General features: G+C 35.6%; 1 protein-coding gene across 1 annotated transcript; it reads right to left on the reverse strand.

Annotated features, from left to right (window-relative positions):
- Window positions 1-543: 543 nt before the first annotated feature.
- LOC115007443 (interferon-induced protein 44-like) lies at window positions 544-4,207 on the reverse strand. Its single transcript, XM_029430313.1, has 4 exons — window positions 3,996-4,207; window positions 2,165-2,317; window positions 1,879-2,050; window positions 544-1,159 (listed from the first exon to the last, which is right to left on the reverse strand). The coding sequence occupies exons 1-4, from the start codon at window positions 4,176-4,178 to the stop codon at window positions 1,011-1,013; spliced, it is 657 nt and encodes a 218-aa protein (XP_029286173.1). The 5' UTR covers window positions 4,179-4,207; the 3' UTR covers window positions 544-1,010.
- Window positions 4,208-13,817: the final 9,610 nt, after the last annotated feature.

Here is a 13,817-nt window from a genome sequence, read left to right on the forward strand (position 1 = left end):
AGCAATCCCTACACCTCGGTGTAAAGTGGGTTGTGTAGTTTGTTCATTTGAATGCAGGGATCTAAAATGACAAGAATTAATGTAGGAGTCAATTTTGTGTTTGGTGAATGATGGTAAGGTTTCAGTTTATTGAGGCCGTGGAAGCTAGTTTGTATTAAGAAAGTGATGTGTAGAGCTTTGCTATGTTAGAGGCAAAAAAGGAGTGAGGAATTCCAAACACTATCTTAAAATTATGACTTTGTGAGAGTCAGTAAAGTTTATTAAACAAGCCATTAGATTGATTGGCAGAAATGAGCTTCAAGTACTGCTCCGTTTCTAATAACTTGCATAAAATGAAATGTTAGTTGATCTTCACAGATTGGCATTCCCCAACATAATGTCGGACATTGGAAAGCTGACGTTTTTTACTGTTTATTTGGAGCACAGTTTCAGCTTCATGGATTTGTTTACATTGTGTGAAAGCTTGATTTCAGATATATTGTCAGACTATGCTAAAATGTGTGATCAGTTAAGGCCATTTACACTCTTACACTCTTTCAGAGGATTGTTAGATAACATGTTGTTTTGTTTATTTATACACTTTGTGGTAACTCACAGAACGTACTACTCAAATGTAACTATCATTATCAGTTCTCCCCAGTCTGTTTATACTTTGACAAAACGAGACAAAGAATTGCATTAATTTAGGTTAAATCACATGTTTTTTCCGACAGTGAAAAAGTTGAACGTGTTTTGTATTTGTGTAGGTTATGACTGCCCATTATAATTCAACAAGAACTTTATTGGTGTATACCTGCGACTTTACTGCTTAAGTAGTATTAAATTAATAAAACACTGTTAGGAGAAAGTAAAATATAAAAAATAATGAGACAAAAACACAAGAGCAGAACTGAAAAAGACAACAAAAGCTAAATGAAATGAAAATGGGATGATTTAAATTGACTGTGTGTCTTATATTCTTCCCTCAAGGCCAAAACTAAGTATCCAAAATTTACAAACAGGGCCAAAATTTACACTTTTTTCATCAGAATAAAATTACAATTTAAAGTTGATCTCACCATTTTCTTGATGTAGCCGCTTCTATAAATGTTCCTAATGTCCTGTGAAACCAAAGGGCACACTTCATCCACTTGAGTCATCAGGACCAGCTGAGGAATCCCTGGAAACAAACAAACAAAACAATTTCTAAAAATAAAATAAAGTAAACTGAAGACACACGTTTCTACAAATTACATTTTGGAGCGGATCCGATTTACGGGGCGACTACACACACTTTTGCCCCAGGTTTGAAGCTGACCTACGGCCCTTTGCTGCACGTCATCCCCTCTCTCCCCCACTTGCCTGTCATTCTACGGCTGTTCTATCCCAAAAAGTAGTGTAAAAAAGAAAACATTGCTCGGGCATTTGTGCTGCATTCACATGCTGTCGGAATAATCTGAAAAATAACAACACTACTGGGAAAATTCATGTGAACGCTCAAATTGGTACAACAACTCGAAAACAGCTCTTAACGTGTAGTTTACACACTGAGCAATAAAATGCAACACATCTTCTTTGTAGCGTCCATGTTGTTTCCACATTACCAGTTAAATCTCATAAACACACGATTAGGGAAATGTGATTACCATTAGCCTTTGTGGAGGTTTGTGCATTCTAGTTTCTATAGTTACTATGCTACTATTTTATGGTTTGTGAATATTAACAACGTAGGTATCAATATGTGTATCATACATGTAGCATATATATGAATGTATACTGTTATACAGAACAAAATTAGTCTTATTTTGTATAGTTCATGACTTAAATAGATAATATTTTATTGTGGTATGAGGGATGCAGTTATAACACTAAAATGATGTGGGACTCATATACACTGACCCATTAAGTTGACCTTTCTGCGGATAGCTTCCAGCTTCTGCTCCAGCTTTGTGGGCATGATGGAGACTTTGCAGGCATCAATGACGTAGACCACGCAGTGGATCTTGTCCTTGAGCCCAGGAGACTTGCGGTAGCCGCTGGCCTCTGAAAGCAGAGGAGCCGAGGGGTTGAACTGAGTCATACAGGTGAACGAAAAGCTCAGTTTGAGTTACAGAACAAAACCACAACAAAATAAGTGCATCATCATGTGTTTTATTATCCTGCTGAATTTAACGACAAGCTGTACCTGATAACTGTCTAGCAGATGACCTTTGAGAATGCTGATGATGTCATCCATGTCAAGCCCCGCCCCCATGTTTTCCTCCAATCCCATGGTATCACACAAGGTGATTGGCAGAGATTTTCCTGCTTGTCCAGCTTTCACTGAGTAGGTGCGAAACTGTCAGGTAACAAGTAATGGATGGTGAAAATCATTCATGACACAAATTGTAATTTGTAGACAACCAAAGACTCATTCAATCTGCCTTTTTGAAAAGGTTGCTGTCACTAGTGTCAGTAAATGCAGCTAGTAGTGCGGATTCTATTTAGTTCTCTCCTCTCTTTTCCTCCGCTCTGACTGTAGGTGTGTGCGCACGTGCATACGAAGCCCTGCCCTTCACAAAACGGAGCGAAGGAGAAAATGTGAAAGCGCAAAGTAGACACACAGAAAGAAAAAAAAAACACCTTGAATTTCAGGGGCGCTGCGCTGATCCATCTGTGTTTGGGGCACTAATGTTAATCCGTGTAACGTTACATTCGTTTTTTTATTGGACTAAATCCAAAGTGGAAGAAACTAGAAAACCGCATATTTGTCTCATCTTCCCGGTGGCCGCGCAGCCAGGAGAGCAGTCCCCCAGGGGAGGAGAGAGGTCGGCCGAGCTGGCATTCGGCAGCCGCCCCCGTCAGACGGATCCCCCGGCAACGGCCGAAGAGACTTGAGCTCAGCCAGAACAAGCCCCAGCACCGGCAGTCACAGCGGGCTGCGGTATTTATTCATTACTAAAATTCATCTTATCAACTTGAGGGGGACATAAATGTACACAAGTCCATGGCAGTTTATCCAATAGTTGTTGAGAATTTCACTGAAAACCACAGATGTGAACCGCATGATTGTGCTAGAGGAAAAGTCAGTAAGATTTTTCGTCTGGGCAACATCAACGTCGCTATAAAATTTAATGGCATTTTGTGTTAGGGCTGGGCGATAAGTCAATATGATAATTTATCGTCATTCAATGAAATTGTATCGTGATGAAATCATATATCAAGATATCGTGGTACACATTTGCGTCTAAATTCAATAACATACTAAATTAAATTGCTCAGAAAATCAAACTCAGAAACAATTGTCTTAATCTTATTACTCTGTATTTATGTGCATGCATGTCAACATTGATTTATTGAATCACCAGAAAATATGCTATATTAGGATTTATAAAACGGACATGTCAAATCAAGCAATCTGATTGGTTCTTAGCCGTGGTATAATGAGTGTATATCACGGGTAGAATTGCAGTTACTTTCACAACAAGTCAGTATCCCTCCGCGTCTGAGAAAAAGCTACAACCGTTACAGCTGTTAAATTACATCCGTTAAGAAACAAACTTACAAAGCTTTACTATGGAGGAGTGGATTGATCAGTGCCTATCTCCAGAGAAAAAAGCCCCAAAAAGACGACATGCAGAGCTACGTGAAGAGCAGGTAGACCAAATGGAAAAAAAATGAAACGAACAGAACACACCTCGCACTATGTTTTGTGCAGAAGGTAACGGAGGGACTATTTTATTTTGAACATCATTATTTAATAATAAAAACTATTTAAATTGGAGTGTGTATATTTCTTTCATATTGACACACTTGGTAACCGTTTTATAAAAGCAATAGCTCACTTCAGACCGTGATATATGGTCATTATATCACAGTTATATCCGCTTCGCGTCGGGCCGAACCACGCCCCTTAACTGTGATATAATGACCATATACCACGGCCTGTCGTGAGCTGTTGCTTAAATATATCGCTATCAAGATATGCAATAACCTTTTTTTTTGCACGGATTGTTGCAGCAGTAGCTAACACTAACCTGTGTGGTGAGGCTGGTGGTCAAGCAGCCAGCGCTGGCCTGGTTGCTGACGTGGCCTCTGAATACAGAGTTGATAGAATTGAAGAAGCTGGACTTTCCAGCTCCAACTGGTCCAATGAGCAGGACCCGAGCATGGGTCACAGAGCTGGATGTGGATGTATAGACCTTAATACTTTCCATCATCTCTGTCCTCTTTCTGGTGAAACAAGAGCAGTTTTAAAACATCCTCAATTATAATCTCATCAAATAAATAATTGAACGATGGGATAAACTAAATTTAGCACGATTCAGGCTCCAAGTTGGGCAGCTTTCTCCAGTTAAAAATTCCTGGCACATTTAACTGATATACATCTATATTTAGGAAAACCAACAGACAGAAACACTATACTATATGCCAGGAGCTTCCATCCCAGGAGGCTCAGAGAGAATATGCCTTATGGCCAGTTCCAATGAGTTCGGAGAATTTGTGATCAGGGAAATTAGTTTGAGGCCAAATCTAAGGAAATGGTGTCACACTTTCAGGAACGGGGATATAGAGACACTGCCCTACAGAAAGCGTACACCCCTACTAAACACCAGGACAGACTAACTTTACTACAAAGAAATGTAGGATAATAAATAGGAATTTGAGAGGCTGGCAGAACACAAATATGTCATTCGCACAGGAAATGTAAACTACACCATGGCAAGACATTATCTGGACTTCCATAACAGTAACCCATCTACTTTACATTGGCATTGACCACATCCCATCTTCCATACCAAAAGGTGACAGACAAATGAAACTTAATCAACAGGAAGCTTTTTACAAATTACGGGCTAAACACCCAGGCCTAAAAGAGCTATATTTTACTGCTTTTTTTGTAAACATGTATTAGTTTAAGTAAACAAATATTTGGTTTGTGTTCTGTAACTATTGCCATCGTCTGTATTTACTATGTTGCCCTGTAATTCAGCTTTTGGTGTGTTTTGTGGGCCTAAATCTACTGTTTTTTTTATTTGCCTACACGCCCTCTAGATCACAGGGTCACAACACCTTTTCCAAGTGGAAGATTCCTTTTAGGTTGAATCACACTATAAAATGGCCACTTATTCCTTGTGATCTGTTTGACTCCCTGACGAATGTTTGAGGCCGAGACGTGTCTGAATTAGTTTTTAGTTCTAACGGGACTATACCATTAAAATAAAAGGCATATTAATTGAGAGTGCCATATTTTTTGTGATTTTTGCATCTATAGTGCATCTGAAAAGTATTCATACCCCTTCACTTTTTCCACATTTTGTTATGTTACAGCCTTATTCCAAATGCATTAAATTCATTTTTTTCTCTCAACATTCTACACACAATACAATTTAAATGTATTAAAAATAAAATATCACATGTACATAAGTATTCACACCCTTTGCTGTGACACTTGAAATGAAGCTCAGGAGCATCCAATCTCTATTTATCATCGTTGAGATGTTCCTACACCTTGTTTGGAATCCACCTGTGGTAAATTGATTGGACATGATTTGTAAAGACACACAGCTTTCTATGTAAGCTCCCAAAGTTCATAATGTATTTTTGTGGAAAAACAAAACCAGGAGGTCAAAGGAAGCCTGTGGAGCTCAGAGACAGGATTGTGTCGAGGCACAGAGCTGGGGAAGGCTACAAAAAAATGTCTGCTGCATTAAAGGTTCCCAAGAACACAGTGGCCTCCATCATTCTGACATGGAAGAAGTTTGGAACAACTAAGACTCTTCCTAGAACTGGCTTCCCGTCCAAACTGAGCAATCGGGGAGAAGGGCCTTGGTAAGTGAGGTGACCAAGAACCCGATGGTCACTCTAACTGAGCTCCAGAGATCCTCTGGAGATGGGAGAACCTTCCAGAAGGACAACCATCACTACAGCACTCCATGGATCTGCGCTGTATGGCAGAGTGGCCTGTTTGGCCTCAATTCTAAACGTCACGTCTGGAGGAAACCATGCACTGCTCATCACCTGTGCAATACCATCCCAACGGTGAAGCATGGTGGTGGCAGCATCATGCTGTGTTTTGTTTTTTCAGTGGCAGGGACTGGGAGACTAGTCAGGGTTGACGGAAAGCTGAATGGAGAAAAGTACAGGGAGATTCTGAATGAAAACCTGCTCCAGAGCGCTCTGGACCTCAGACTGTGCCGACGTTTCTCCTTCCAACAGGACATCGATCCTAAGCACACGACCAAAATTACGCATGAGTAGCTTAGGGAGAACTCTGTGAATGTCCTTGAACGGCCCAGACAGAGCCCGGACTTGAACTCTGAACATCTCATATATCATATATGTATATATATACATATATATATATATATATACATATATAATACATATATATATACATATATACATATTGTATTGTATTATATGTTTATGTTTATATATATGTATTATATATATTTATATGTATTTATGATCTCTTATATATGTTTTATATGTTCAATATATCTCATTACTTTATTGTATCATATATATATTTATACTGTTATATAGTTCTACATATAGATATATATATGTATAGATATAGACATATAGAGAGAGATAGAGATGATATATATATAGATATATAGAAGATAGAATAAAGAAATAGAGATAGATATACAGATATATAGAGAAAGATATATATATATAGATATATATATAGAATATAACACAGAAATAGAGAAACAAATAGATATAAAGAGAGAATAAAAGATAGAGAGAACATATATGTATATATAGAGATATAGAAATAGATAAAGATAGGGAGAATAGGAGAGAGAGATAGAGATATAGAATATAGATATCATATAGAAGAGAATATATAGATAGAGATATGGATGTATACATATATATAGAATATATAATATAATACAGTATATAGATATAGAAATATAGACATATATATATATAGTATATAATATTAAGATATATATGAATATATATATATATAGATATATAGATATATATATATAAAGATATAAATATATATATAGAGATATACATAGAAATATACATATATATATAGAGATATATTATATATAATATAATGTATATATATATATACAGATAACATATATATACAGAACATGGATAATAAATAGATATGAAAGAAATGTATAAAGATATGATAATAAATAATAGATAAAGAAAAGGTAGGAGATAGATATAGATATATATATAGATATAGGGATATAATATAGAAGAGAGATCTATAGAGGATGATTATAGATATATATATTATATAGTAGATACGAAGTAAGATATATACAGACATATATATATATATATATATATATAGATATATAGACATATATACACATATAGATATATATATACATACATATATACCAAAAATATATATACATATATACACAACATATACACACTATATGTAGAGGGGAGAGATATAGAGAAAAAGAGAGAAAGAGAGGTAGAGAGAGAGAGAGAAGGGAGAGAGAGAGAGAGAGAGAGAGAGAGATATAGATATGGAGAGACATGAGACAGACAGAAAGAGATAGACAAGAGAGAGAGACAGACGGTAGACAGAGAGAGATATAGAGAGAAAAGGGAGAACAGTATAGATAGAGAACAGATAATATACATAAAGGGAGCACAACTATAGATAGAGATATCAGAGAGATAGAAATACATACATGTAGAAAATAGAGAAAAGATAGATACAAAGAAAGGTAGAAAGAGAGAGAAGAGAGAGAGAGAGAATAAAGGTAATACAGAGATAGAGATAGAAGAGAGATATAGAGACAGAAAGGGAGAAAGATATAGAGAGAAATATAGTATAGATCAGATATATGATGAGAGATGGATGTAGGAGATATATAGATAGGGATATAGATAGAAACAGATAGAGACATGACATAAATAGAGATATGATAGATTAAGGACAGAGATAGATAGAACAGATAGAACAATGAGAGAGAATAGATATAGATAGAGAAACATAGATAAAGATAGAACATACATAGAGAACACATATATGTATAGGTATATATATATAAATATATACATATATGTAATATGTATATATGTATATATATATATATATATATACACATATATACATATATGTATATATAGGTAGATATATATATATATGTATGGATAGATAGATATATAAATAGAAATAAGAACATAGATATAAATATATATACATACATGAGAAACATTAGATATATATATATATATATATATAATATATACATATACAATATATACATACATGTATATAGATACATAGTACATATATACATACATACATGTATACATATATATATATACATATATATACATACATGTATACATATATATATATACATATATATACACATACATGGATACATATAATATATATATATATAATAGATAATATATAAAATGTATACATAGGATAATAGAACATGGATAAAGATATATATAGATAGATAGAAAGATATACATGACATGTATAGATATAGGATATATATATATATATAGATATATGTATGGATAATAGAGCATACAGGGAGAAAGAGATATAAAGATTATAGATACATACAAGTATAAAGATATATATAAAGAACAGGTATAAATATAAGAGATAGAGACATAGATATAGAGAGAGGTATAGATATGGAGAATAGAGAACATAACGGGATATAGATAGATATAAAGAGAATAGATAGATAGAGATGAGATATATAGAAATAAGACATAGAGGTATATGTATATTAATAAATAGATACAGAGATGTATAGAGAGTAGAGATGTAGATATATAATAAAATATATAAATATAGACAGATATGTATATATGTATATATGTATATATAATAGATACATATATACATATATGTATAGATATGGAATATAGATATAATATATATATATATAGATGGATGTATATAGATATATATATAGACATATACATACATACAGTATATAACATAGATAACATACATTATACAATAGTATATATATAGTATAGATATACATATATATATACATATATTATACATACATGTATATATATACATATATAACATATATATACATACATACATGTATACATATATATATACATATATATACACATACATGTATACATATATATATATATATATATATATATATATATATATATACATACATGTATACATATATATATACATATATATACATACATGTATACATATATATATACATACATATATATACATACATGTATACATATATATATATATATACATATATATGTATATATATACATGTATGTATATATATATATATATATATATATGTATATATATATACATGTATATATATATATATATATATATATATGTATATATATATACATATATACATATATATACATACATATACATACACATATATATATATATACATATATACACATACATATATACACACATATATATACAGTATATCTCAAAAGTGAGTACACCCTTTAGATTTTTGCAAATATTCTGTTATATCCTTTCAGGGGATAACATTATCCTACTGAAACTTTGATATAACTTAAAGTAGTCAGTGTGCTGCTTGAATAACAGTATAGATTTATTGTCCTTTGAAAATTACTCAGTACACAGCTGTTAATGTCTAAACAGCTGGCAACAAAAGTGAGTACACCCCATAGTGAACATGTCCTAATTGTGCCCAATGATGTTGTTTTCCCGCCCTGGTGTCATGTGACTCGTTAGTGTTACAAGGATTCAGGTGTAAATGATAAGCAGGGCTGTTAAATTTGGTGTTTTGGGCACAATTCTCTCTGAATGCTGGACAACATGGCACCTCATGGCAAGGAACTCTCTGAGCGGCTGAAAAAAAGGATTATTGCGCTTCACAAAGATGGCCTTGGCTATAAGAAGATTGCCAACACCATGAAAATGAGTTGCAGCACAGTGGCTAAGATCATACAGCGGTTTTCCAGGACAGGTTCCACTCGGAACAGGCCTCGCCAGGGTCGACCAAAGAAGTTGAGTCCACGTGCTCAGCGTCATATCCAGAGGTTGGTTTCCAAAAATAGACGTGCGAGTGCTTCCAGCATTGCTGCAGAGGTTGCAGAAGTGGGATGTCAGCCTGTCAGTGCCCAGACCATACGCCGCACACTGCATCAAATCGGTTTGTATGGCCGTCGCCCCAGACAGAAGCCCCTTCTGAAACCGATGCATAAGAAAGCCCGCAAACAGTTTGCTGAAGACAATGAATCCAAGAACATGAGTTACTGGAACCATGTCCTGTGGTCTGATGAGACCAAAATAAACCTGTTTGGGTCAGATGGTGTCCGGCGTGTGTGGCGGCACCCTGGTGAGGAGTACCAAGACAAATGTGTTTTGCCTACAGTCAAGCATGGTGGTGGCAGCATCATGGTCTGGGGCTGCATGAGTGCTGCCGGCACTGGGGAGCTGCATTTCATTGAGGGACACATGAATTCCAATATATACTGTGACATCCTGCAGCAGAGCATGATCCCCTCTCTTCGGAAACTGGGCCGTAGGGCAGTTTTCCAACATGATAATGACCCTAAACACACCTCCAAGATGACAACGGCCTTGCTGAAGAAGCTGAAGGTTAAGGTGATGGACTGGCCAAGTATGTCTCCAGACCTAAACCCAATTGAGCACATGTGGGGCATCCTCAAGAGGAAGGTGGAGGAGTGCAAGGTGTCCAACATCCGTGCGCTCCGTGATGTCGTCGTGGAGGAGTGGAAGAAGATTCCAGAAGCAACCTGTGCAGCTCTGGTGAATTCCATGCCCAGGAGGGTTAAAGCAGTGCTAGATAACAATGGTGGTCACACAAAATATTGACACTTTGGGCACAATTTAGACATGTTCACTATGGGGTGTACTCACTTTTGTTGCCAGCTGTTTAGACATTAACAGCTGTGTACTGAGTAATTTTCAAAGGACAATAAATCTATACTGTTATTCAAGCAGCACACTGACTACTTTAAGTTATATCAAAGTTTCAGTAGGATAATGTTATCCCCTGAAAGGATATAACAGAATATTTGCAAAAATCTAAAGGGTGTACTCACTTTTGAGATATACTGTAGGTTTCATTTACAAATAGACTATGGAAGTGTAAAAATAAGACCTTCACAGTGCGCAGTTTAAAGTCCTGCTGCCAGACGATCAAAACAATTAGGAATTAAGTATGGTTTGAAATAAAGTAACAGGAGATGCTATAAAATGTAACTGTCACAGAGATGGACAGAGCATATTGTACATTATATTATTGTACTGTATGTAATAAGGAAGGATGTTCACCTGCTAAAGGGCCTGAGGTAGCTGTCTGAGTGGGAGCAAATCACGTAATCTAAAATAAAGTTATTGAACCTCACAGCCATGCCATGCCTCCAGCCATGGTGCGATTGTGAACAGGGTTTAGGACTACTTGTAAATTTCAAGAAAGAAAGGAAGCACGGGGAAATTGTTGCATGAAGCAAGCTTAATAACACCCCACCTACCGTATGTGCCCTTGATATAAAGAATAAAATAAAATAAAAACAACAAAATAAACAAATAAAAATATCACACATTTGTGATTTTATTATATCATATACATCATCAATATATAAATAGATAGATAGATAGATAGATAGATCATTTTGTCCATTACTATTTTGTAAAAAAAACAAAAACATTATGGAGAGTGTAATATTTTACAAGATAGTTCAAATCGACTATGTGGCATTTTATGTGACTATACTGTAGCTTTGAAATGACCACTCTGAGTCGCTAAATCCAGACAAATTAAAATCCCACACACAAAATCCCTTACTTAAGGTTGCTCCTTAACTGTTGATATTAAACCAAAAATCATTGCGACCGATGACTTTCTAAATATTGTTTGAAAGACATATTTCAAATGCTCAGAAATGTTTTTATTCTATCTTTGGCCCTGTGGGTTGTGGTGTATTGTCCTGGAAATACAGGTCAGTATACTGCAGGATGTGGTCGACAGCACTAAGCAACAGCACATCAGTGTTCACGTTCAGGTCCAGCTCTGAAGAGTAGTTCTTCACCGGGACGATGTAGGAGGTGGACATACCCAACAGAGCTCCAGCTTTACTCATCTACAAACACACACACAAACACACAAACACATGACTGTAAGATTTTACCACCATCAGTGTTCAGTTCCCTCAGCTGGTTAATATAAATAATTAATTGTTTTAAACAGTGTGGTTTGTAAAGAGTTATTCTCACCTCTCACAGAAAGTAAAGTACTCTTTTAGTTTGAAAATAATCCAGACAAAAGGAATCCAGAATGAAAATCTGATTCAGTACCTTGTAGTTCCTAATTTTTGACCATTTTAAGCATAGAGAAATATTCAAATAAAGTCTAGACACATAATTCAGATAGTTAAAGAGTGTAATTTGTTTTGCAATTTGTTTTACCACTCCAAACAAACTCATGGTTGGTACGGCCGGTCGAAAATAATCTCTCCAATAATCATATGCTATTTGTGAGTCATGTGACTCTAAACTTTGATTGTCTTGTAATTTGATAATGACCTCACCTTGCTCTGTAATGAATGACATTTTGTATTTTATGCTGCAAGTAGTCTGTATATTGTTGATGTATGTTCATATATACTATCCACACAAATGGAGTACTTTGCGTCATATTGTAGACCACATAAAGAAGCAGTCCGACTGAGATTAAAAGGTTACAAGACACCCTAGATATACATATTCAAAACTCATTTTTGGAAAAAAGAAAAAAAATCTTAAAGCTGTATCTGTAATATCTTGAGCGCTAATAAATCTGTATCATGCAATACATTCATGGTAATTGGGTTATTGCACTTATTTTTATTTTTACAGACATTATAGAAGAAATGCTTCTGAGTCTGGATTGTAGAATTACAGTACATGAACATTTCTCTAACTGCAGATGGCTTAATTCAACCTACCATGTCCTGAATGTAGTGGCTCTTGTAAACCTGGGTGACATCTTTGGCCGTTTCTGGACAAATTGCGTCCACGTGGGTCAGGAGAGCCACCTGGTGAACATCTAGCAGACACAGTACGATGCTGTCATTAAGGTTCCACTGCAACAAAAAGTTTTTATTTGTTACAATACAGAGAAATAAATGACTGACAGTTACGATTTAAAACAGTGCTTTAGTTCAGTTGATCTCTAAAGAAAGTTTCAAAGCCCAAAGTTGTGATCACATCAGTCCCTCTGCGATTCTAACCACAGCAAAATCCAACAAAAATAAACAAAGATCAGTGAAACCTCAAAGCAATATGGTGGATAAATGTGTGAATCAAAAAACAAATTCAAAATCATTAAAACAGCATCCAGATTAAGGCAGAAACTGAACGATTGACAGAAGTACAGTTCTTTGACTTTGGTTTCAAAAGTCAAAGCCCATTGTGTCTGCCATGGGACGCTCTGTGTGTGAAAATGTCTTTGTGTTTGACTGCTTGTTTGTCCTTTTCTTACCCAAGGAGTGAGGAATTCCAAACACTATCTTAAAATTATGACTTTGTGAGAGTCAGTAAAGTTTATTAAACAAGCCATTAGATTGATTGGCAGAAATGAGCTTCAAGTACTGCTCCGTTTCTAATAACTTGCATAAAATGAAATGTTAGTTGATCTTCACAGATTGGCATCCATCCATCCATCGTCTACCGCTTATCCGGGATCGGGTCGCGGGGGCAGCAGCTCCAGTAAGGAACCCCAATCTTCCCTTCTCCGGGCCACATCCTCCAGCTCCGACTGGGGGATCCTGAGGCGTTCCCAGGCCAGTGAGGAGATATAATTGGCATTCCCCAACATAATGTCGGATAT

The sequence above is a fragment of the Cottoperca gobio genome, chromosome 4, assembly GCF_900634415.1.
Source record: "Cottoperca gobio chromosome 4, fCotGob3.1, whole genome shotgun sequence".
NCBI classification, from domain to species: Eukaryota; Metazoa; Chordata; class Actinopteri; order Perciformes; family Bovichtidae; genus Cottoperca; species Cottoperca gobio.

Excerpts from the sequence above, each read along its gene's own strand:
- LOC115007443 (XM_029430313.1), bottom strand. The coding sequence starts at position 4,178 with ATGATGGAAAGTATTAAGGTCTATACATCCACATCCAGCTCTGTGACC. Across the intron at positions 2,318-3,995 it reads CCACCAGCCTCACCACACAG|TTTCGCACCTACTCAGTGAA; the intron begins GTTAGTGTTAGC and ends GTTACCTGACAG. Across the intron at positions 2,051-2,164 it reads ATCTGCTAGACAGTTATCAG|TTCAACCCCTCGGCTCCTCT; the intron begins GTACAGCTTGTC and ends TGTATGACTCAG.